The sequence below is a fragment of the Carica papaya genome, chromosome 2 (assembly GCF_054855325.1).
Source record: "Carica papaya isolate Zhongbai chromosome 2, ASM5485532v1, whole genome shotgun sequence".
Lineage (NCBI taxonomy): Eukaryota > Viridiplantae > Streptophyta > Magnoliopsida > Brassicales > Caricaceae > Carica > Carica papaya.
Genome location: NC_142310.1, coordinates 27,918,916 through 27,945,577, shown reverse-complemented (window position 1 = coordinate 27,945,577; position 26,662 = coordinate 27,918,916). Strand labels below are relative to the sequence as shown.

At 32.7% G+C, this 26,662-nt stretch overlaps 3 protein-coding genes across 7 annotated transcripts; all 3 read right to left on the bottom strand.

Annotated features, from left to right (window-relative positions):
• Nucleotides 1–302: 302 nt before the first annotated feature.
• Nucleotides 303–3,562, bottom strand: LOC110809971 (Pentatricopeptide repeat (PPR-like) superfamily protein). 3 transcript variants are annotated; one of them, XM_022035965.2, is made up of 2 exons: nt 1,388–3,562; nt 303–706 (listed from the first exon to the last, which is right to left on the bottom strand). In XM_022035965.2, exon 1 carries the CDS (start codon nt 3,405–3,407, stop codon nt 1,569–1,571), a length of 1,839 nt encoding a protein of 612 aa, XP_021891657.2. In that variant the 5' UTR covers nt 3,408–3,562; the 3' UTR covers nt 303–706; nt 1,388–1,568. The 3 variants fall into 3 exon arrangements, with proteins under 3 accessions (XP_021891657.2, XP_088069964.1, XP_088069965.1); XM_088213838.1 differs by having other exon boundaries at nt 303–622; XM_088213839.1 differs by having other exon boundaries at nt 303–619.
• Nucleotides 3,563–4,548: 986 nt separating this feature from the next.
• Nucleotides 4,549–8,365, bottom strand: PUR2 (Glycinamide ribonucleotide (GAR) synthetase). Its single transcript, XM_022035960.2, has 4 exons — nt 7,917–8,365; nt 6,674–7,047; nt 5,754–6,284; nt 4,549–5,049 (listed from the first exon to the last, which is right to left on the bottom strand). The coding sequence occupies exons 1-4, from the start codon at nt 8,206–8,208 to the stop codon at nt 4,633–4,635; spliced, it is 1,614 nt and encodes a 537-aa protein (XP_021891652.2). The 5' UTR covers nt 8,209–8,365; the 3' UTR covers nt 4,549–4,632.
• A 1,558-nt stretch (nt 8,366–9,923) lies between these two features.
• Nucleotides 9,924–19,431, bottom strand: LOC110809939 (shaggy-related protein kinase kappa). Of its 3 annotated transcripts, none has more exons than XM_088213835.1 (13): nt 19,160–19,431; nt 15,884–16,121; nt 15,547–15,639; nt 15,388–15,447; nt 15,021–15,293; nt 13,293–13,367; nt 12,794–12,850; nt 12,574–12,714; nt 12,427–12,477; nt 11,911–12,006; nt 11,461–11,544; nt 11,269–11,371; nt 9,924–10,358 (listed from the first exon to the last, which is right to left on the bottom strand). In XM_088213835.1, the coding sequence occupies exons 2-13, from the start codon at nt 16,028–16,030 to the stop codon at nt 10,270–10,272; spliced, it is 1,269 nt and encodes a 422-aa protein (XP_088069961.1). In that variant the 5' UTR covers nt 16,031–16,121; nt 19,160–19,431; the 3' UTR covers nt 9,924–10,269. The 3 variants fall into 3 exon arrangements, with proteins under 3 accessions (XP_088069961.1, XP_088069963.1, XP_088069962.1); XM_088213836.1 differs by lacking the exon at nt 9,924–10,358 and adding an exon at nt 10,658–10,804; XM_088213837.1 differs by lacking the exons at nt 11,269–11,371; nt 11,461–11,544 and having other exon boundaries at nt 10,032–10,358.
• Nucleotides 19,432–26,662: the final 7,231 nt, after the last annotated feature.

Sequence of the window (26,662 nt, the reverse complement as noted above, 5' to 3'; positions counted from 1 at the left end):
TTTTTTTTTCTTCTTTTAATCAGGAAGAACCTAATTTCGGCATTCTTGACCGTAATAAACTGAAGGGGCGTATCCATTTGACCATTGATTGGCTGTTTTGATGAATAATGCTGTGAAGAGAAACATGAAAAATTACAATTACAGCAAAGCATTGATTATCGTAGGAATTCCTCGATAAAGATCAGCTGGTTGCATCTTTCGAATCCCGATATTCTTAAAAGCGTTGGTTTTGTTTTCATTGGAATATAAGAAAATATTGGAAGAAAAATACATTATACAGTCAGAAACGAAAAATCCGAAAATTCTAAAGATAAACAACATTTATTTTGAAAAGTTACTTTTTTATATTCAGTATTATATATAACTTTTATAAATACATAAAACTAAAAAACAATATCTTAGTTAAATTAATTCAAATGTGTAAAATTTAGATATGCATGATACTGATACATCATATGAACAATTATTGTACTGTAAGACAGTATGAGAAGCAACCAAGCTCCTTGTTAGCCGACAGAATTAACACTGGCCCTCCACAAAACCCTGTAAGCGGAGATACTGCAACTTTGTCTGACTTCAAGATCACCTCTTTCCTACGACCGTCTCCATGACTAATGTTCTTCTGCCATAAAAATGTCAAACCTTTGAGCATCCATTTGCTGGTCAGAATCACTACATTCTCAAGGATGAAAATGTCTCGAACAAACTTCAAAATCAACCAGGGAAAAGAGTTTACAACAGACAACAGACAACATTTTAGAAAAGATTGTGAATACAAGGCATCAGATCATAAACATCATATACCATAGGATATCATACAAGTAGTCTAAATCAAATTTATTTATAGAGAAGCACCATGGGATTCATAGTTTATTATTGATATTTTTTCAGACTTATTTCACTTCATATTTACATTGCATCTTCTAGGTGCTTGTTAATACTATAACTTTTTCTTGCAAAAAAGAAAAAGTTTACAGGTCTCAATTGAAACATAAAAGGTCAGCTTTTTTTTCAAAGCACTGCACTCTACCTAAAAAAAGAGGGCGAAGAAATGCAGACTATCCCTTCCCTTAGTTAACTGAACTAAAAAAATGCCTTCATCCACACAGACATAGACCAGAAAGAAGGAATCATGGTTTGGAATCACAGTTGCCAACGTTTTAAGCTAAAAGCAAGAAATCAATGAACAGAGTGGTTTACCTTAACCAAAGAAGAGTTGCAAAAAGAAACAGTTCAGTACCTAAATCAATTTAGTATGTTCTTTTTTTTTTTTTTTTTGTAAAGAAAGTCATTTATGTTCTTTCTCTATTTATATGGAAAGGCAAGACAATTCTAATCACAATATCTCCGTTTGAAGGCATTTGAACTAATAGTTAGAAACATGCACCTGAAAGTTCAATGAGCAAGGCTTGAGAAAAGCTTCTGCATTTCCTTGTGAGAAGAATTAGATGCATGCATAAGTAGCACCTCTGTTGAGATTGACCAAAATTGCTCCTGTATAAGTTGCCAAGTGTGGACTAAGTCTCACCAGTCACCAATAATAGCAATGCGATTTCCCTCTTCAAGTGCTAGGAGCTGCCCGAGATGCTATATAAATGTCCTTCAATATCGGGAAGAAATCCTTTCTCCATCATTTCTTCTTTAACTATCTGATATGTTATTTGATTTGGGATCAAACCCTTCTCCAGCATCTCATTAAGAAGCCTGTTTGCATCTTCCAACTTGCTTTTCTTACAAAATCCCTTTATCAGCACATTATAAGACACGACATTCATCCGTTTCCCTTCTTTCTTCATCTGTGAACTCACATTTAATGCTGCCCGAAGGTTTCCTTCCCTGCAATAGCCATCCATCAAAGTGTTATATGTCACATGACTTGGCCTTAAACCCAGCTTAAACATTTCATCTAACAGCCCTGCTGCTTTTCTTGCTTCTCCTTTATTACATAATGCACCTATCAATATATTATATGTGATGACATCGGCTCTCAAACCTTCAGCCACCATTCCATCCATAACCTTCCTAGCAGCCTTTATGTCGCCTTCTCTACATAAACCTGCAATTAAGCAATTATAGGTCGAAACAGTAGGAGACAGTCCTTTGTCTCTCATAACTTTCTGCAGAGCAAATGCATCCTCCAGCCTCTTCCCCTTACAATAAGCATTAATCAGTACATTATATGTTGATACAGTAGGAATCATTCCCTGTTTCACACCATAATCAAACATGTCCTTAGCTTCCTTCGTCATATTCTTCTTACAAAACCCATTTATAAGAGAATTGTAAGTAACCACATTCGGCTTTAAACCCAAGGTCACCATCTCATCCAGCAAAGCAACACCCTCAGAGAGCTTCCCGTTGCAACATAAACCATTAATAAGCGAATTGTAAGTTACCAAATTTGGTACCAAACCTTGTCTTTGCATTTCTTCAAACACCTTCACAGCAGCTGACATATTCTCATCTTTACAAAAGCCATCTATCAAAATATTGAATGTAATCTCACTCGGGGAAATTGAGTTTGCCACCATTTCCTTTAGAATTGCATCTGCCTTATACATTCTGCCTATCCCACCCATCTTGCAATACCCAGCAATGAGAATGTTATAGGTAACCACATTGGGAGAGAGACCCCATGCCTTCATGTCCTCCATAACGTCCCTTGCCTTGTTCATCTTCCCAGCTTTACACAAACCATTGATTACAGTATTGAAGCTGATGGAATCAGGTGTAATTCTCCTCCTGATCATCTCCTTATACACATACTCCATATCCGCAGTTTGACCTTCATTCACCAAACCACTCAACAAAGAATTACAAGAAAAAATAGATAATTTATATCCATAATCAACAGCACGCTTGAACGTCTCAAATCCCAATTGTGTCCTCAAGTTCTTCACATAAGCCAGCACCAACATATCAATAATTATTTCAGAAAACTGACCGTTATACACCGAAATCGCATGGAAAATCGAATAAACTGAATAATCGAAATCTCTCTTAACAAACCCATCAAGAAAAGACCTGATTTTTGGATAAATTTTAGCTTTTACCAGCGTGTTTAAGATTCTACAAATGACATCCAGCGAAGGAGAGAGATCAAACTGCTTTACGCACCAGTTAAAGTACCTGAGACTGAGCTCCGGGTCTACTCCAAAGGTGAGAAGTTGTTCGAGGAGTGTGTTAGGATTTTCACCATTGAGATGGGCTTTGAGCTTTGACCAATGTTGCTTTGCAATAAGATCGGCAACGACGGATACGCTGCTTTTGTCATGGGATGGTTGTGAGATGGAAGGTTTGTGGGTTGGGTCTGAAGAACACAATGGCCTAATACCTTGTTTGTTTCGCGGGAAAATATTAAGTTCCAGAAGTTTACGGGAAAAAATTCTGGAACTTGGGGCGTGCATATCGGCCAAGCACCGATTGTAAGCAGGGAGGGACAGTAAGATAATCGAATGACTCAGGAAGATTGACGATTTGATTACCTCCCGCTATTCAGATCAGCAAGCAACGATGTTGGCCGCGAAAAGGCAGCCCATGAAGGAGCACCTTATTATTTTTTTACCTTAATTTATTGACAGTAACACAAAACAAAATTTTTAGAATTAAATTCTGAATTTATCCTTTAAGGTGATTATAAATTAATATAAATCAAAATTAACATTATGACTTTAAAAATATACAGAATGTCAAAAAAAAAAAAAAACATTTATATTTTGAAGTCATGAACTCATGAATTTTCTTACACACCTGATATATGTATATATATAGAATTTTATGTAAAATTATTTTATATTTCTTTATGACATCAATTTTTTTTTTAATCAAAATGAATGTATTTCTATAAATAGATTTTCAGTTCCTTTTTAATTTTTATATTTTAATTAATTAACATGTAAAAATTAATTATAACTTATACCTTCAATACCTAATTTAATTAGCTCTATTCAAATATTTAATTTTATAATTATCAGTTTTATTTATATTGTACTTATTAACTTTAAAATTTGGAACAATTTGAACTTTAATTAATATGGTATACGCACTCTTTTTTGTATGTCTTGAAATCAATAGGTTTAGTATTAATTTTTAAAAGAATTAAAGAAAATATTACAAAATATCATAATTCATTTCCACCATGAAAAGTAATTTGCTAAAGAATTTTCGTATACACTTCATTTAAATAGAAATTCACTTTGACTGCTCATTTACCAACCCAGTGTGGGAGTGTCTTCTTTTCTTGTGATCAACCAAAAGCAATTCAAGTTTTATGGGATTTCCATGAAGAATCTTCTTTTCATGTCTCTCAGATAAGACATATCTGTCCCGCCAATACCAGCCATCAAATTGCCACTTTTTAATCTGATTTACAGGGAGAGAAACTCTTGATACAACATACATACACACACACATGTATATGTATGTATGTGTCAACATTATTAGCCCAACCGAGGACCAGTAAGTAAATCACTTTGTTGGAATAAACATGGATTTTTTTTCCCTTGTTTATCATTTCTGGGTAATAAATAAAATGAAAACTTTGTGCAGTGAGATGATTTTAGTTAGTTTATGAACCATTTGGGAAAACAAGTTTTCCTTACATGCCCATCAACATTTTCAACATTTTGTTTTTCACCCTTTGGTAGCTAAATGCTTCAGGGGAAGAGCTCTCCAACCAATGTCCCGCCGATAGAAGCCTCCTGGCCATTTGATTTCCTCTACAGCCTGATACGCTCTATCCCTTGCCTCTCTGAGATCTTTACCCTTGGCAGTCACGCCAAGAACACGTCCCCCCGCAGCAGTGAAGTTGTCATCAGAGTCAAAAACAGTTCCTGCGTGAAATATCTTTACAGAGGGAGCAACAAGTTCTGCTTCTTCAAGGTTCCGAATCACGGTTCCTTTCTCATAGGAACCCGGGTAACCCTTACTTGCCATCACTACTACCATGGCAGACCCTGGAGACCAGTTAAGTGTTACCCCCTCAAGTTCTCCTCTGCAGGCTGCAAGCAAAACTTGTGCCAGATCGGACTCCAAACGTACCATCAGGACCTACCCAACCAGAAAAAAAAAAAAAAAAAAAGAAAACAAACAAGGAAAGGTTGGATAAATAAATTAAAATATCAATATAACAACAGCACAATCTAATTTGCTGATGAAGAAATGCTCTGGAAACTTTTCACAGTAAATACCATGGTGCTGGAAAGCCATACACGTCATAGACCAAATTTGTGTAACACCACATACATTTGACATGCAATAAAGACCGAACAAACACATAGGCAAATACTCATGCCTTTCTTTCTAGTTTAAAATTTTAGGATTAATTGTTACTTTAGTCCCATAACTTTATACTATGTTATAGATTAGTTCCACGGCTTTTTCTATTATCAGTTGGTGCACAAACTAACACGTAGATTCAACTCATGCAAAAAAATTAGTCCTTGAACCAGCCAAAGGGTATAGTTTTAGACTCAAATAGGAATTAGCCAAATATTTTAATTAATTTATCTAGTTATCAAGCAAGACGAGAACAGAAACCATCTCCAAGCTAATAATTTTCATCACCTCGTCTAGTTATACTAGTCCCAATATCTTAAAAAAATGAAACAAGAGAACCATTTCCAAGCAAAAATGACACTACAACTAGACATGCATATTTCTTGCGAATGACAACAAATGTGTCCTGTTACCATATGCTTATTTATCCATGTTAAATAAAAGGCTGGTTATGCACTAGAGATCTGTTAACTAACCTGACACTCAGGATCACCAAACCGCACGTTGTACTCAATCAGCTTCGGCAACCCAGATTTTTTCTCAATCATAAGCCCGGCATACAAAACACCAACAAATTTGCACCCTTCTGCTGACATCCCCTTCACTGTCGGAATAATTATAGATTCCATGACCACATTTTTAAGTTCTTCAGTCAAGATTGGTGCTGGAGAATATGCCCCCATCCCGCCGGTATTGGGGCCTGTATCACCATCCCCAACTCGTTTATGGTCTTGAGCAGATTCTAAAGGTATAGCATTCTCCCCATCCACAAGGGCAAAAAAGGATGCTTCTTCCCCTTCAAGATATTCTTCAACAATGACTTGACACCCTGCAGAACCAAAAACTCCCCTGACAAGCATCAAGTCTACTGCTTCAAAAGCCTCTTCCAGTGTCATAGCAACGATAACTCCCTTTCCAGCAGCCAATCCATCTGCCTTGATGACAATAGGAGCCCCTTGATCTTGAATATACTGCTTTGCAGCAGATGGGTCTGTAAAAGCTTTATACTGCACCAACAAACCTAAAGCAATTGTTATACATTGATATAAAGAATGTAACTTCAGCAATACAAACATAACAAAAATGAGAGGAGATTTCTTTTAATCTGGAGAATAAAAGAAATTTTAAAAAAAAACGTAATGAGAGGTTACTCTTTCTTGAAAAGTAATGGGAGGTTACTCTTTCTAAAAGATGATCATCCAACACTAATACAGAGAATAGTTTAATTAGTGTTTCTAACAATATCACCTAAAATTCTTTCTGATTTCCGGTCACAGGTTTAGAAAACTCAGGATAGATGGCAGAGGGGCGTTAGTAGCAAAAAAGTTGTAAAACTAAATAAAAGGAGATGAAAATAATAAATTGTTTAATTAGGATCAGTCACAAAAGAATAAACCTTGGCAGTAGGAATTCCATATTTGTCACACAAATTCTTCATGAACTTTTTGGAGCCTTCCAAAGCAGCTGCCTCAGAAGATGGGCCAAATGTAGGTATACCAGCCTTCACCAGATCATTTGCAAGACCAGAAACAAGAGGAGCCTCTGGTCCCACAATAACCAGTCCAACAGCCCATTGGTGGCAAAAGGAAATGACAGCTGAACTGTCACTTATGTCAAGGTCCGGTATACACGTAGCATTTCCTGAACTGGCAATACCTGCATTACCAGGTGCACAAAATACAGCATCACATGAAGGAGACCGCTCCAGGGCATAGCAAAGTGAATGTTCCCTTCCCCCTCCACCAATGACAAGCACAACTACCCTTTCTTCTGCAGCATAAGGAAATATTGCTGGGTTAGCGGACGAGGAGACAAACACTTGAATTTGGCCCCTATTTACATCAATATTAAAACTCATACATTCAACAAATCATATTGCGCTCATATGCATATATAGTTTGATCATCTTTCCTCAGTTTCAACCACTGTAATTCTTTTACACTAATCAGGCAATCGAGTCATACTTTAAAAGTTACTAGTTGATACTCCAGTTTCATTAGCAACGCTCCTTAACTTTCAAAATACATGTATAATATTAGAAAATAAGATAAAAGGTTTTAAACTGAAATTGGGTGGGTTCCGAGATCCTTTCTCTTTATTTTTTCAGAGGTGGAGAACTCAAATTCCATCATATTCAAATTAAAGATTATTGAATGCACTTGAGAGAGCATAAAATATCCACCATTCCTCAGTTGCAAAGATTATTAGCTCCAACTGATCAAATTTATAGATATCAATTCTTTTCTCAGAACAAAAAGTTGTTTTTTTTTTTTCAATAAAAGCAAGTAAAAATTTACTATGACAAACTGATAAGATGGAAATTAACATGCAATTTAAAAGCAATAAAACAATTACCAACTCCATTAAAACAGTTAAGTAAAATCAGATAAAAAATTTTCCATGACAAACTGATAAAATGGAAATTAACATGCAACTAAAAAACAATTACCAGGTCCATCAAAAGAGGAAACTAAAATCAGAAAAGGAACTTATTTTTCTTTCGATATCAAAAGAAAAATCAATGAACAAGGAGGAAAAGGAATCAAAATAGCCATACAGAGACACAAATGTAAATAAAACCGGCCAAAGTAAGACAACAATAAGCAGAGAAATGAACAAAATATAACAAAGATTCCCACCACAAGCACCATTACTGCCGTAACCACGGCCAACCGAAATGGAAGGCTCTGATTTCTCCGGCGCACACCGGAGCACACGCAGGGAGCAGCGATGGCCGTTGCTGAGACGACAAAAATCTGGAGAAGTGTTGTTGATGACGAGGGAAAAATTTAGGGAACCCGCAAAGGAAGAGCTCCTTGTGAAAGCAGAGTCGTTTTTGCAAGAAGTTTTTGAGAATAGAAAAGGCTTTGAGTTGCTGTTGTAGTTGGAAAGGTCGAAACAAGGAGAGAGATGGAGGGCTGCTGTGGACATATTCTCCGTTGTCAAAATACCCCTGGGGAATTGAAGATACCTCAGCGCAGGTTAGAGGAAGAAGAAGAAGAAGAAGAAGAAGAAGAAGAAGAGAGGAAGAGGAGGAACATGGCTTTGAGAGTAGGGTTTAAAGTAGTTAATTCCTTCAAAAGAAGCTCCGTTAAAAACGGAAGGATATATATTTTGTTGTTTTTGAATTTGTATTTAATAAAACAATACAAATACAAATACAAATACTATCTGTTTATTTGTTAATGTAAAAATAATTTATAAAATCAAATAATCAAATTGTAATTAAATCCCTAATACAGTAAAATAAATGTAATCTAATTAAAACTGTTAGTTTACTTTTTAACTATTTTCGTACTAGTAATTTTATAATATCTTAATTTTGAATATATATATAATATTAATTAATCTTAGTTGAATATTATCCAACATTTAATAATTATATTTGATATGCAAGTTGGCTGTTTTGGTAACATCATCCTTTCGATATTCTAAAACTCCTCAACAAATTTATAACCCCAATAATAATAATAATAAATTGACATTCTTTTTTTATATATAAGAAAAAAGAAAAAAATGAATATATTAGCAGTAGAGAAATATATATATATATATATATATGATTTTAAAGAAGAAAACATAAAAAATAAAAAAGAAGAGAGAAGAGAGATAATGGTGTACCAGAAAGTGGGGAAAAGTCTGGTTGCCATTGTTTCTCTGCTTACTATTTTAATTACATATTCATAAAATCATAACACTCACTTTAAATCTACTAAATAAAATGTTAACCAATTTATTTTACAATCTAAATGTCTATTACAAATACTTATTTTATTTGGAATTTTTCCTCCTCAAACTCCGCTCAAAATTTTAATATACTTTTACACTAATGTATAATCCAAAGCAGGTTAAAGTTATTTACCCTTTTAATTGTAATTCATTGCGTTTATTTTTTTTATTTTCACAATTTTTTTAAAAAAAAATATTTTAATTAGTTAAAAATTTTAAATATTAATTAAAATAAAATATAATTTAAAAATAATATTTAAACATAAGTTCCTCGATAATAATATAAATTAACATCATACTATTAAATATTTGTTAACCAAAATTTAAGTAATTCAAGCATAATTAAAAAAATACAAATGAATTATTATAGGTATAACGAGACTGAGTGTATAATTAGATACATAATTCACCTTATCCAATTATAGATTCTTTTTTTTTTTTTTTTTTCTTCCATCCCTGTAAAAATGAATTAGAACGGATTTGCAGGTATCCTGCCCATAAAACTTAAACTTCCATCTAAAAGGGACTTTCGCCTGCTATATTGGTGACCCTACATATCATTTGCTTGGCTAAACATGCACATAGCTTGATAAATACTCTTAAGAGTAGACTTTACTTTAATAATTTATGCATTCTAGTAACTAAATGGTAAAAGAATAAATAAATTGTAAACGTGAGATTTTAATGCAACAGACAAGCAGGATTTACAGGATACAAGATCTCTTATCTGGGAGAGTGAGACAGCAAAAACATGAACTTGTGATATACAAAGCGCAAATCAATTCCTTTACTACTTGGTTGACTCAGTCCAATTCCCATTCAATTAGTTCAATTACATTTTCAAATCCACTGACATGTAATTCTGATCAAAATCATTCTTTATGGTTATCCACTATATCAGAAGGGAAAGAATCAAGTTTATAAAAATAAAATCAACCTTATAGAAGACACCAGCTCAGGGTAAAAGACATACATTTCCATTTGTATCTTTCTAAAATTCCCACCTATAGGGGAGGCATAATAAATATACATAATAAATTTTATAGTTGTCTTCTTCAGAAAGTAACAGAAGCAGCTTCACCACCAGACAGCAACCTCAAAAGTCCTCAAGTTTTGCAGTTTATCCTAAAAACTTTTCCAATAACCTTTTCTTTCCAAAAACCTCTTGTAGACACAGCATAAAAATATGACAGGCCTAGATTTTTACATTATGGTCGATACAAAACCAAAATGGAATGACACATGGGAGAGTGGTAGTAGATCCTATGTGTGCAAAGCCATGAACAAGTTCTGCTTACGAGCATGCTCTGGAATAAGTCGATTGACAATATCAGGCGGGATACCAGAGAGCTCTGCCAAAAGGAGAAATGATTAAATATCAGGTGGAATGCCAGGGAGCTCTGCTCAAAGTACGAACATAACATGCATACAAATATTTCAACATTGTGCAATTGTGCAGATTGTTTATTCAAGATCACTCCCATTTATGCAATTCTTTTATTGGGTGGCTGGGGTAAAAGAATTTGAGCTAGTGAGGAAAAATCCATTCCATAATTGGAAAGAAGCTACCTTCTTGTTGGTTAAGCTAACAATTTTTTTGTCCGATAACAATTGCTGGTTTCAAACTAAGTTGAAGGTCATACAAGTGGTTAATTTTGATTCCTTCATGCTCTAACAAATTAAGGACTTGGCAACCAGCAACAAAGCAATGTATTAGAACCAGAATCATCTACCTTCCATATTTTCGATGATCATCTTCTACTTTCTGAACCTGGTAATAAATCCACAGCCCAAAGCCCTGGTCCCCAACCCAAAAACAAGATACAGCATTACCCAATATTTTAGGGACTCAAAATGCTTACTTCACTTGACACGTACAATGACTTCGTAGCATTGACCATTGCACCATATTTCAGGAATAAATAATGCAAGAAAAGGATACATTAGTTTGCATCATGCTTTTATCTAGCTGCTACATTTTGGCTTTCCCTTTTTTCCTGTCCTTTTCTCACTTGCATCATTTTTCTCTAATGACCTAGAGCTTCTTTTGTAGTTTATGGAACTAGAACCCCAGATCAAGATCTCATTTTCCTTGTTTAGGTGAAATAATGTAACAGTACCGCTTACAGCTCTTGGTATTTACCAACTGTATTTAATCATTTGAAGGACTATGTCTATCTAAAATATCACTCTAAAGAATAAAAATCAGTCATATGCTCATTTAATTGGAGCGTTAATGTAGTAGAAGCATAATCTGATTACCTTGGGGTTTAAAATTAAATAGTGGAGGAAGAGGGCGGCCATTAGGGAGGCGAGTGTTTGGATCTCTTAACTCGTCAAAGAAAGGGTGAATACAAGCCTCCAACTGCAAATAAAAAATTGGATTCCTTCACAAGAAGAACAATCTGAATACCAAAAATATGGGCAGGTAAAAGGTTACTGCAGTTAGCTTACAGCCGTGCATCGCAAATTAGGAGAGTATTGAAAGAACCTACACACAAGGTCCACTGCTTCTGGTGGTAAACGTTTTTGGAAAACCTAGTTAATGGGAATAATGTCAGTACAAACCATGCTCAAATGTCTTGCATAAAGGAAAGGAAGTTACAAATGCAAATAAAAGAATATAGGTGGCCTAAGTGTGACAATTATTTGTAGATGAGAAAAGAGGAAGAGAGAAAGAATAAAGAATCTTACAGCAATGCTCCAATCAAACACATTTTGCAAAACCAAAAAGGTACAAATGAGGCCCAATGTTACATAGATAATAGAGTCGCTCAAGCCATGCATATAAAGAAAAAACATAAATAATTCCAGGAACAGAATGATTATGAACTGATTTCTAAACTATAAACTACGAGATTAAAAGACAAAAACAAAAAAAAAAAAAGATAAGAGAAGAGATACCTTGTGCCATGGGTGAGGCTTTATTTGCGGAAATTTAAATTCAGTATAGTTTGGATTCATACACTTTATCTCCTCCCTGGTTGGTGTTCCTAGAACCTGGAAAAAGTTTTAAAATATATAGAATACAGTTAAAACAAAACTCCATTACAATTTTGTAATAGAACTCATACCTTAAATAACTTGAAAAGGACAATTTCTATTTGCTGAATTGCATGTTTAGACAAGAAAGCTGCAATCTAAGGTCTCGTGGGGCTAATAGACTTAGATGATGTGTAATAGTCAATTAGTACTTCGTCAAGATGACATCTTACCAGGAACACTTGTATAGCAAAGTTCTCATATTAATAGATCACTTTCAAGTAATGAGTAACCTGGGCAGAATGGTTAGTACATTCTGCTACTATAGTGGATGAGTTTACTATAACAAATTTAGTTCCCCATAACTACATGTGTTTCTTCCATAACCAAGAAAAACAAAGAAAAAAAAAAAAGAACCAAGATGATAGATAAAATTACCTTAATGATTTCAACCAGCTGATCAACTCCACTTTCACCAGGAAACAGAGGCTGTACGATAGTTTGGTCTTGGTAAGAATAAATATGAATAGTGACTAACATAGGAAAATGGAAAGAAATAATACATAGAAGCGAGCATCATACAACCTGTCCGAGAAGCAACTCAGCCATCACACAACCTGTGGACCATATATCAATAGCAGTTGTATACTCTGTAGCACCAAATATGAGTTCTGGAGCACGATAATATCTTGAGCAGATGTAAGAAACATTTGGTTCTCCTTTCACCTGACAAAAAAGATATACTAGAGTCAAGGAATCAAAACTGTATGTGATTATACATACAAAGTTGTGGCAAGGAATTTACCAGCACTTTAGCACTCCCAAAATCGCAAAGTTTCAGTTGATGAGTGTGTGGATTTACCTGGACAAGAATTTGACAATCAAATGAAACTTTCCCAAAAAATATGTAACAATATAAATCTGCAGAGAGCATCATCCTTTTCTTTAAGAGGAAAAAGATGTACAAAAAGCATCATCAAGAAATTAACTAAGCCTATAATTTAACAAATCAAGTAAATGTAGATCCCTTTAGCAATAAAAAAACAAATGCATTGAATGTTGATCCTGGCAGGATATACCGAACTATCTAGTCATTTGCATATATCAACATTAAGACTGCTTTTTCATATATTCCTGTTTGTTGCATCTAATTGTAAGAGTGATGTTTTGGATATGCCAAATTTCCTTGCTCATCAAACCAAATGCAAAGATATTGTTTAATGAGAACATGAAAGACAGCAGCAGAGTTTCGCAGCAGAGTCTCATATGTAGTTCTCAATATTTGTGTTAAACAGAAAACTTACTAGTAGGTTCTGAGGCTTAATGTCACGATGACAGATTCCAATGCAATTATGAATGTAAGCAAGTGCCCTGCAGATCTGCACCCAATAACAAAGTGGGAATTAACTTTTGCATCAAGCTCATAGACTAGGAGGAAAGAGTTATTGAGGATAAGATACTTCTTCTTAATGAAGCTTCTGTTTCCTCTGGGTGGAAGTATAGAAGATTAAATCCATGTTATAAATCAGGGAGTTTGAAAAGATAAGCAGCACATTCTTTAAAATGTTACTTTCTTCAATCATTTCTAAGGCTCATAGCAAAGCACCAAATTCAATATGATACCTTATGCAGGAATGGGAAAGCGGTGAACACATAAGAAATTATCAAGCAAGCAAATTCATCTAATTCCTGAAAACTACAATTGACTCATAGCAAAGCACCGAAGTCAATATGATACCTTATGAAGGATATGAAAGCGGTGAATGCGTAAGAAATTATCAAGCTAGAAAAAAATTCATCTAATTCCCAAAACAGTTTGCATTGGGCCAATTGAATGTGTAGATATCGGGAACATAAGTTATAATATTCTATGAGGCTACTGAAGGTACACCAGAGGCGTCCATAGCCTATAACGGCTACCCAGTGAGTCATCAAACAGTCTGCAGTATGAAGGCCATTTATACTATTCAATCAAGCACTGATCCTAGATTAGTTAATTTCTGTCCTTGCTATTGTACTGCCTCTGGCAGATCTGGGTTTCAGAATTTTCATTATTTTCCATTATTTTCTTTTGTCATGTACTGGGGTGAAATGACTAAAAAAGGAGGGGAATGTGTGCAGAATGGTACGACTAATCATATGAAAAACCTCTAATCAAATTCCTCAATCTTTCAGATGTTCTCCCTTCTCCTCTACTTCTGCCTTTCTCTTACTACTTTCTTCCCTATTCTTCTCCCTCTTTTTCCCTCAGCTAAACCCTACTCACCTCTCGTCAGACTCCTTGACTGAGTACATGTCTAAGGAGCCTGACATATTCAAGGAATTCTTGATGTTCCACTCTGATGAACTTAGTGAGGCCATGGTTCTAACATCCCATGGCAAAGATTCAGAGTCCATTGCCTTATGTATCCTTGCCGGGAAGGTCAAGATTAAGGAATTCAGTAGATACTGGGGGTACTCAATGCCAAGACCACTGGCTGAACTTGGATTGTGGTTGGGGGGTGAGAATTTTTTATTAATATAAATAAATAATGTGAGATGCAGGAGTGGAACCCCGCCTTACAGTAAATCTTAATTGCTACATAAATTCTTCTCTTATTTATTATACTTTTATTATATTGGATTGTATTTTTAAAATTAAACTATAGTATTAGTTATATCTACAATATCTTATTTTATAAATTTACTTCACAATATTAATACTTTTTTAACTATCAATATATAAATACATTTTATCGAGGCATATACTAATATGAATTGTGTATAGCATCAGCCACTGGCCATGACTATGAGAAAGTCAAAGGAGCTTCTGGAAATTGATCATAAAAGGGAGTTCAGTATTTTCCACAAAGTTCTAACTGTTTTGAGCCATATGATTTTTTTTGAGAAATTGAACCATATGAATTAAAACTTCAGGACCTAAGAAATTTCATATGACAGATCCATGAGATAAGAAAATTGACTTAAAGCAGAGTTCTCAAGAAAGGGACCAAAAGCAAATATACATGAAATCGAGAAGAGTTCCAACAAACCTGATAAGTATAGAGTTTAACATATATTAAGGGCATCCGCTGGTTGATCCTGCTGTAGTTCCTCGCAATACGATTGACAGTTTCAGGGACATATTCCAGTACAAGATTCAAATAAAGCTCTTCCTTATCTGTTGTTGAAAAGAAGCAATGCTTAAGCGCAACGATGTTAGGATGATCCAGCATCTGCATAATCTGTAGTTCCCTATTCTTGTAGCGCTTGTCTTGTAGAACCTTCTTGATGGCAACAATTTCTCCAGTTTCCCTGCATTTGGCCTACAGATAGGCGTTAAAACAGACTGGGCAGTGTAACTTAAGGGCAAGGGAGTTAAAAGAAAATTTCAATGAACAGAAATAGAACTTTTCTTACTTGGAAAACAACACCAAAAGAACCAGTTCCAACCACATGCTCCGCTATATAACTAATCGTCTGTCCATTCAAACAAACATGTACTTGAGAAACATGTAAAATCTTACAAATTATGACCACTTTATACATAAATTTTGTATTTTCTAAAATTCTACCAACCTGCTTAGATTGACCATTTCGACCACCAATAGTGGTTCTTATCACATGTCCTGTTTCAGCACCTACACCGTCAATGATATCAGGTTCACTATCCTGCAATAGAGGAAGTTATAAGCATAGCCAACAAGTACAAAAATTTGAAAAGCCTCTAAAATTAATCCAAGCGCACAAAACTAATTTAACCAAGGACAGCACCTCCATAGATTAGTCCATTGCAAGACTGCTCTTGTCAATGTCCATTTTCAGGCAGGTTTAGCACAACAGAAGCTTAATATTTACAAACAATGACAAGGAAACTCAAGAAGTTCAAAACAGTTAACAGCAATGCTCTACTTACTCTGTCCTCATCATGGTCCACCTTGTCCCTCAACCTCATCTCAAGCATTTCTCTCCCCAGCCAATCTACTGAACTAGAAGAGCTCTTGAAGCCATTGACAGATCTTGAGCTGCCTACTCCTCCATTTCCAAGGCTGGCAGATGCCATGATTTTCTGCTAAGTATTGTAGAAGCTAGTACTTGGCACCCTCATGAGTCTTTGTAGTTCTGTCTCCCATCGCATCCAAGCAACAATGGTCCTAATAGAATTACAAAAGTCTTGTGTTAGCATTAACAGAATCTGGAGATATATAAGAAGATTTAGCAGATTCTCCTCCACGTGGAACCTAAATCATCATATAGCGATTATTCTTCTCTCAATTCTCCTGCTTTATAAGACAAGGGGGGAAATCAAAAATCGAGATTTCTTTTTTTTCTTTAAGAAAGTTACAAATACTGCAGTTTATCTATAACACCTTAAAATATTAATAGACATAATTTTCACTCTACACTAAGTGCATGATGTCAATAAGACACTGTATAAAAAGTTAAAACATTAATTTAGGGTGAATTTTAAACTGAATAGATGCGTTATGCAGAGGAGTACTCTTAAAGGAAAATGAATAATTTTTTTTTATACTGAAGGTAATAATTGTTCTTAAAATTCTCAAATCTCCAAAACTTTCCTTCCTAAAAAATTAACACGTTCACAAACCTCCTTACCCTTTTTTAAAAAAATTCTTAAATCTTCATCTCTGTATTTTTTTTTCCCTCAAATTAATATATGCTCTTCATAATGCTAACTCTAAAAGCACTATCAGGTTAATGTACTTTTACAAAAAAAGGGGAGTGAAAGCTTAGGAATTTCAAACAAACTATGGAAGACCTGAAATCTTCCGCAGAAGAATGATAAGATTTTGATATTTATGAATTTTTTCTTATTTAAAAAAGATATTTATGAATTTTTCATATTGTTATTATTACTATAGAGAAAACTACTGTTTTGCCCTCAACAATAACCTCTCACATATAACACATATCTACTCATCATAAAATTAACATTTAATTCTTTCTATAGAATTCCTATTGGCAACATGCAGAAAGTACTTACTAAAAAGTACCTCAATTTAAAAATTAAAAAATAAAGCCTAAATGAGATCATTGCAAAAGTACACGGTGGTTTTTGTAACTTTCGTTTTCTTTGGAAAGAATAAATATATATCATGTAGAATGACTAGGTGAATATTTATACTATATTATGAACAAATGAATCCTCACCCAAAAAGAAAAAAGTGTGAATAAAAACGTGGATTTGAAAATGAATTCTACAAATTTTAGAAAAATGATTTTTTCCAATCTTGGCTCAGTCATTAGATCAACTATATAGAGTGGAGGAAGTAGCAAGGAGAAACTTTCAAAATTCACGACTCTTGTGCACACAAATGCTATAACTTTCAAAGAAATCAGTCCTTGGAGACAACCATAAGTGACCAAAAATAATACTCCAATGGTAAAGAAGGCTGTTAAACATAAGACAAAGTTAAGGCAGCAAAATTCACCAATTAAAAGGAATAACTGATGGTTAATGAGCACCACTAATGGGACCTTTGGATTTATTTAGATTCTTATAGATGAGGTCATATTATTTGAATCCATGAATTTGAATTACACGACCGTAATTATTAAGTTCAAAAAACCAGAATGTAGTTCAACAGCTATGGCCTCTTGCACTAAAATGTCCGTATGTGATTTTAGATTTGTAACCATTAGATTCTCATAAAAGTAAGTCCCTAAATGCGAAAATTAGTTCCTAAATATGAAAAAGCCTAAAATGCTTCATTTGAATTCATGAATTTGAATTACATGTAATTATATTTTGCAAGCTAAACTAACCTGAATGTATCCAAAAGCTTATATGCTTTTATGCTAACAGACCCGTATGTACGTCTTGTTGGCTGAGCACCAAGATTGGATGTTTGGTTTTTACAAATCAGGTCCTACTTATTAAAAATCTAAATTCTTCATCTGGATTCAGACACTTGGACTATATGTATTTGTATTTTACAATTTAAAAAGAACTTGAATGCTTTTCAAAACTTATGAGCCTTTATCCTGACAACCACTTGTACTAACCACATTGATGGTTGGGCACCAACCTTGAACATTGGAATTGTGTGGCTTCTCATAAATGATATGAATTTAATTTTTTCTTTTTGTCATGGATTCATAATTTTCAAGTTCAAAGAAACTGAAAGTAGTTCGAAACTTATGAGACTAGCAATCCTGTAAGCCTCCAAATACTTGTTAACAACTAGCTTCTGCAAAAAGAAAAGAGAGTTTCCATATCCCCAATTTCACCTGTCTTGTATCCTGTATCCTTGCCTTCCTATAGTGGTTGAATAATATGTTGATTTCCTATTCTCGAGAATCACTTGCTATAGTAAATTAATTATAACTCTAAAACAATGGAAATTTACTGAAGAAAGTTCAGAAGTTCTAAAGCATCATGTCAATGGCTTAATAAAAAAGTAGAGCAGTTTATTTCAAAAAAAAAAATTAGAGCAGTTCACTTCAATCACATGGATGATTTCTGCACCGCCAATTTATATGAGAGATATATACACACACACACACACATATATTGACAAGAAAACAAAATTAATTTTAAAAAACTTATGTTCATTGACGGAGCAAACTGTCATGCTAAATCCGTGATTAGGACACTCATTTTGTATAATTCTTGTGGACGCAGGGGAAAAATAGTAAATAAAGAAGCAAATACATTTGTAGCTTCACTTCTCAATGTTCGTATCCCCTAAAATCAAATGCCTTACAAAATTGAGGAAGAAAATTTAAGGAGAACAGGAGGAAATCCGAAAACAAGAATATCACTTCATCGAAGCTTAATTGGAGAGAAGTGCAATCTTCATAGAAGGTTCATTGCTGAAAACATTTATTAGCTATAAAAAGAAAAGAATAAAGATATATGCATAAATACTATCCCTATACATCCATAATTACATAGAAGTATATGTTTGAGAGAAGCGTCAACATAAACAGGACTGATCAGATCTGGAATTCATCCAATTTAACAACGAAAAATATACTAAAAAAAAAAAGTTGAAAAGCAAAGCAAAAGAGAAGCGAACAATAATAAAAAGGGAGATGAAGAAGCCTTAAATTTCATAGCCAAGACAAAAATCAACAGGAAAGTGAGTAAAAAATTTTTAAAACGTACAGATTATCACCTTATTATGTAGTAATTAAATTAAACAGAAGAGAAACATCACGGACTCACCTGGAAGAGTTCAGAAGAAAAGTGGAAGCAGATATGTCGCATTTGATCTCCGTCTCCAAGCTTCAAGAAAAAGATATCAGAAAAGAGTGACCTCTAGCTGATCTGATCGCTAAGTCCGTTTTCTCTCTTTCGTCTTGTGTTCTTCGATTTTCCTTGAGATTTTTTTAGTTTTGTTTTTGTTTTCTATCCAGAAAACGAAAGTGTATTCTGGATTCTGGAGAGAGAGAGAGAGAGGGAGAGAGAGAGAGAGAGAGGGAGAGTGAGAGTGGAGCTTGATTGGCGTTTTAACTACTGCTGAAAATTATTTTGATATATCTATAGCTATATATGTATGTGTATATATACTTTCTACGTTCTAGCTTCTACTCTTTATTTATACGGAAAACGTATATTTTTCCAGTGAAACAACCGGCCTGATCCTATCTTAATATTTTGAACAAAACGCTTATCAAGATTAAATAATAAACAATCTTAAAGCCAACTTCAGTGAACTGGAAAGTTGTTCCCTTAAAGTTTTTCTTTTAAAGAATAATAATAATAAATTTAAGACTAATTTTTTTTATTAAAAAAAAATATGTATTTTCACTAAAAAGAACAAAGAAGTGATATTTAAAAAAAGTATTATCTCGCGAGGGTGAGTTTTTTTTTCTATTTTTAAAAAAAAATAAAATTGTTTGTTATTAAATTATTATTTTATTATCACATAATTGTAATCTAAAATATGTTAATTTATCATTTATTCTATGTACATGATTAATATAGCTAATACTGAAAATACGCATCCAAACTTTATTTTTTAAATGAAATTTTTAAATATATAATATGGTGATTTAAATATTAAATTATGTAACCAAAAAAACTCTCATAAATTTTTTCTTAGTTTAAAAATTAAAATAATTTAATAATATTTATTTTATTGAAATTGAAGATTTGTAACTTCAGGGTAGTAAGAAATAAAAATAAAACTAACATTGTATCATAACTTAATAATTCATCATCATTCAAAGTTTGAGTGATTTTAAACCACATAATTTGTATTCTAAAGAAAGATAAACCTCTTAAAAGGCTTTTCTTATAAGTATAAAACTCTTAACTTTTCTAAATAGGCTACATTTTTTTGTATGTTATTCAAACTTGAATTATTTATCCTTAAGCCATTTTTAACCAGCTTAGGTGCATGATTAGTTATCTCCTTTGCATTTTGATCCATCTTTTCTCCAAATTTATTTTTCTACTCTAAGATGGAGATAATTTCTTAAGATGAGATATGACTAGAGTTAAGCGCAACAATAAATTCTTAGGTAGCAGCCAACATGTTAGTAGTAAAGTTGGGAAGAGAACTCTCCAACTTTTTGGAGCAATTTTCAGCCTTAACAAGAGTCTTTTTCTTGGATCTTAACTTCTTTAGTGTCATCTTTTGGCCACTTGGTCATGTGGTGAACAAAATCTCTTATAAGATTTTGATAGAGATTTAAGAACTAAACCATAAAATAAAAATAAAAATAAAAAATGACATAAAAAATATAAAAGAACTTCCTCATTAAAAATGTAATCTCTACAATCTTCAAAGAGACTTGAAAATCGATGAATGAGCTAAAAAAATCATAACAAGTATTAGAATTCTAGTTGATATAAAAATTTGAGATAAAGATATTATCTAAGACATTATAGATAATATAAAAAACTAAATAGAACTATGAGTAGGCGTAGACAATACAACAAAGCGTGAGGAGAATATGCCAATAGGAGTAAGTCTCAAACATAAAAGGTTTATTTGAATTTAGTAGTTGAAGAAAAAATACTAACAATCCTAAAGCATAGTCTGAGAAGAGTTAGAGTGTGATTCAAATTATTGGCAAGATAGAGAGAAATATTGATGGCTCAACACTCTTCATATAATCAACTTTGACTAGCTCTACTCGAGCACAATCCCTTAGTTATGTAGTATGATTTGATACTAGTAAAACTTAAAAAGTAATGAGTTTTTGATAATATGATTGAAGGGGAGAGTAATATATTCATTTTCATAATTAGAACCTTCAAAAATCAATAAAAAAAATATTTATCTACAATGTCACCTAAACAGTTTTTCTCTAAATAATACAGTAAACCATGATCCTCCTTGTCCTAAAAAAACGAATATATGTAGATGGTACAACCTTAAAAGTAGAATCTAACATGTCATCATTTATAAGTTGAAAAATGTTAAGTTATATTATAAATAAAATAATAAAAGATAATATCAAGAAACTTATTTAGAGGTTATGTTCAAAGCAACATCTTTTATGTCGTTTAAAAAGTCAATAACTCTAGAAATTAGTCAGTGCCTAATAGATAACAGCCACAACACCTACAACATCTTTTTTTAGGGAGTATTCTACATTTCCTTAATTTACTTTGGTATACCTTCATATGTTATTAGATATTTGGAAGAGTTTTACTATCAATCGTGGTATCGAATAGAGGATATCAATTCCTTGCTATGGCAAGATTCGATGGACACCCTATTATTTTTGCATTGAGTATAAATGAAGTGAAACAACAACGCTTATTGAAGGGATTGACTCTAACTTCGTTATACAGAATCAAGAACTCTATCAAATATCTCCAAGTGTGCGGTGTGAGTTAAGAGAATAGATGTTAAGATATTAAAGTATGAAAACAATAATTTATTCAAAGGAAATTTAAATTCATTTTTCGAATGAGGGTTTCTTAAATCATTGTACATACTCGTGTATGGGTTGGCACGCTGTTGTTCTAGTCTAATATCCCTAAGATGAAATGTTACAAACATTCATCAATTATTTATTTTCTTGAGGAGTTAGAATAAAGCTATCAAAATTTTAAAGTTTTTAAATTTTAACAGTAAAGGTGACATCCTACAAAGTAATAATTTAAATTTTGGTTTACAAATAAAATAATAGATGGATAAAAACCATCCACCTTAATGGGTGTGGGAAAACATCCACCCCACCAGCATATACAAAATGGTTTGCGCTTCAAGACAAACACACATATTCTCTCCTTATAAAATATCAACGAGATACCTTAATCTGAGTTGCTCTTATAAATGCAGACTGATACTCAGACTCGACTCGAACCTCGGAAATATTTATTTATTTTTTAAATTTTCTAGCATGTATTTGGTTTATGGATTATCCAACTTGAATATTTTGTTATTATATTTATATTAATAAAAATATGTTATTAATATATAATAATATATCTATGAATATAAGTACAGTTATATTTATTAATATAATTATAATTAACAAAAAACTTAAAACATAAACATATATATAGGTGCGTCACGTATTCAGATGAGTTTTGACATATTAAAACCAACCCCCCCCCATCCATAATTGTCTTCCTGTCAATTCAAATATAATTTCCCTCAAACTCACTACTCGGTAAAAAAAAAAACAAATTACAAGTAGTACAATTGAGTTTTGAAGAGTTTAGGTCAAGAATTTTCATCTTTTAACTCTTTACAATTGGGCAAACAAAATATATATATATATATATATATATATATTCACCCAAGACACGTGATCATGGCAACGAAAAATAAATAAATTACTAACATATATGATTGGTATTCTCAATAAATTTATTTTAACACAAAAAAGTGAAATATGCTTGTAAAAATAATAAATTTTATTTCTCTTTTGAATTTAATTCTTTTATGTTAAAAAGTTTTTTTTTTGAAGAATTGTTTTTTTTTTCTAATTTAATATTTATAAAATAAATGACAAAAACATATCACAAATGATATTAAGGCAAAGACACCTGCCAACTAAGCTATTAGAGTTATTACTAATAATAGTTTGCTATTATCTTAAAGACCTATCCACGGTGATTAATTATTTAAATTACATAAATTATATTATTAATAGTATATTAATATTATAATCATACATAATAATTATTTTTCCATATTTTGTGAAACAACTTATGTAAATATAAAAAAATACATATTTTATATATCTATATAAATTTATATCGATATTTTATTTTATCATATCAGTCTTTTTATAATTTAAATATCACAGTATCTAATTGAATAAATAATTTTTTTATAACAAAAAAAAATTCTAATTAATTATTTACTCATCTTTGTAAATTAAAAATACAATCTTCTCAACAATATATTAATAGTTATCAATTATCTAGTCATATTATATGTCATTATTCATTTCATTACTTTATATTATCTATATATGTTTTAATTAAATTAAAAAATATATATTTTTATAATTAATAGTTTAATTTTATACTATATGTGTGTATTATAGATTTGTATTTGAATATTTTAATAAAATCATTTCACAATTTTAACCATATATATATATATATATTCGTAAGTCAATAATGAGAAATGGTAAGATATCAATTTATTTGTTTGTTTTATTTTTTTTGGGTTTGGGGGGGTGGGGGAAGAAGAAGATATGAATTTAATTGGAAAGAAGAATTAATTTAAGAGATTGGACCCAAATTAGATGATAAGGGCGAAGAGAGGACCCAATTCACTTTTTTTTTATTATTCCCTCAAGTGTCGACTTGGTCTCCTGTCGTTTTCAAAAACCATTAGGCACTGTCACGTGGCCGCACCGATGCTTAGTATCCAATTGCCACGTGGCACTCTAAAGGCTTTACAGGACCATTCAGGTGGGACCCATATTACACATCATGCTGGTCAACATCTGCATCATTGGATGGATGTGATTTTCTTTCTTACGCTCTCTTGCCTTTGTTGACTTTTTCTGTCCGCTTTTATTTTCTTTTTTAAAAGAAAAATTAGGGAATTCACTTTTGCTGTCTATTGATTGCCACCATTCCAAGACATTGATTATACATACATATATATATATATATATATGTATGTATGTATACATGATTTAAAATTTTAGAGAATTTTAATTTAATTTTGGGTCTTGTCCTATTTTAAAATATTTTTTTTTTTAGAGTAAAGATTATTTGGAATTAAGATACTTCTAACGTGTTTATTATATTTAGTATTTTATATATTGACATCGAGTTTTTTAATATATTTTAAGTATATTTTTTACAAAATAAATTTGATATTCCCTCTAAATATTTTTTAAAAAGGCTAAGAAATTTTTTGGGGATATAAAATTATAAATAGAAAGTGTGATTAATTGAATTTTAAATTTTTAACCTAAGATATTATGAAGGGAAGATTTTAGATGTCAATATTATTTTTGATATTTGAAAATCTCAAAAAGGGATGAGAATTAGACTATAATATATACACGAAATTCTTCCTTTGTTTTAATAATTTTCTGCGAATAGATATATATACAAGGAATTCAAAATAATCATAATGCCGAGAATGTATTCTAACATTTAATTGTGACTTAAATTATTTTATGTAATTATTAATATATTTACAATTCACTGTTCTCAAATCAATTCAGTTTGTAATTCTTGAAAATAAAATAAGAATTTGACCTTACTTCTAAATAATTCCATTTCATGATGAAGTTAATTGAAGCATCAAAATTATAATAGAATTTTAGATGTCAATATTATTTTAATAATGAAAGACAATCACATGATAAATATTAAATAGGGAAGAATTTTAGATGTCAATTTTTTTTTTCTCTTTAATTTTGAAATTTATAATAATAATAATTATTATTATTATTATTATTATTGTGCTAGTTAAAAAGATAAAAAAAATCAATCCCCATTCTTCCTCCTTTTTAACCCATTTACTCCATTTTAACCAATAGCCAACATTGAACTCAAACTTATTTCATTAAAAAAACCAAGCCAAAGCCTTTTATTTTTTCCAAGTCCAAATTTAAAAGATTAACCCTAACCTCTTTTTCTTTTTGAGTAGATCCAATCCGATACTATGAACCAAAACCACTTCTTATTTAATCAAATGCAAAACGTCCATCCAACTTACTCGAAACTGAAGCCCAATGAAGAATTTCTATTTTTTTTTTAAAGAAGAAAATTGTGTTTTGAGTGTATTTAAAAATATTTTCGAAAAATAGGGACAAAGTAAAAATAAGAAAGGACCTATTTGAAAAAAAAAATCTAAAAAAATTGGGCAAAAGTGAAGATAGCAGAAAAGAGGCCGTGTGGATTGCCGCATTAGCAGCGCGGCCGATCGTCAGGCGTCACATGGCAGACACACAGACACACGTCCGCACAAGAAGCCACGCAGGCGATCCGCGTGCCAACAGTTCTAACAGCCTAGATCTCCTCCGTACACACAGACGATCCAAATTTGTTTCCTCTTCAAGCACGATCGAACGGTCAGATTTAATCCAATCATACGGTCCAGATTAGTTTTCCAAATAAGAGCGATCTGATGGTTGGGAAGGGGCCACGTGTCCCTGCACGGACAACCCAGATCGATGCGAAAGAGGTATTTAAACCACACTTCCCAGAAAACCTTAACCCTAGCTGTATCTACGCTGGAGAAAAAGAAGAAGGGCGGTTGGAAGGAAAGCTGACCACCATCGCTGTCGCACTGGAGCCGCTGCCGACACTGGAGAGGTGAATGTTTTCCCCCTTTTGCTTTGCAATTCGATTCTAAGCATCGTCACACCCATATCAGCACAAAACACTAAAAGGGAAGCAAGAAATCGAGAGCAGAGCTCAGTTAAGTTGCCGCACTCGCGACCCAAAACTGTTCTGGTGAACTCGATCCCACTTCCTGTTTCCTTTCATTTTTTGTTTATTGAATTCATAACTCTTTTCTGGTGCAGGATGACTGAAGAAAATCCCTGGCCGCAAGAGAGGAACGGCAGAGACGTCGCAATGAAAAACATCCCGCGGGTAATATTTCAATTTTTTTCCTTTTTTCAGCCAATAGATGCCACCTAACCTCGTCCTTTGCAAGTTTTGCACAAAACTGGCCGAAATCGGCCAGACCGAAAGGAGACGCTGCCGTAGGCAACGAAGCCGACGTTGTGTCGGAACCCTAAACTGGCCAAAAAATTATAAAACCCTTATTTTGAGCTTTTTTTTACATATTTCGGGATATGTGACTCGTGTTTTCAATTTTCGCAGAAAAAATCCAAAAATTCAAGAACCACCAGGAAGTGAAATGAAAAAGGTGGTGTTTCGAACACCGACTCAGGGTAAAAATCTCTCACCCTTTTCTCCTGTTTCGGTTAATTAGAGTTTAATAAATAATAACAGTGTAATTTGTGAATATTGAAAATCCCTAATTTATTAAATACAGGTCGCCAGTAGAGCCGATAACTGGTCAGTACGAAATTTCTTATTTTATCTATATTGTTCGTATAGTGCTAGATTGTTATTGGTTGCTTACCACATGCGATTTAATTCATGGTTTTAATTACCTTTTCGTTTATTGATTTACATAGCTGTTTTATCCCCATATGTTTATTAGTTTGGAATGAATGTCCTGATTATGTTTTTTCTTAGTTGTTAAAGTATTAATTTATATTGTCTGTTTGATTGTTGCTCTATTGTCTTGTAATTATGGAATGAGTTAGT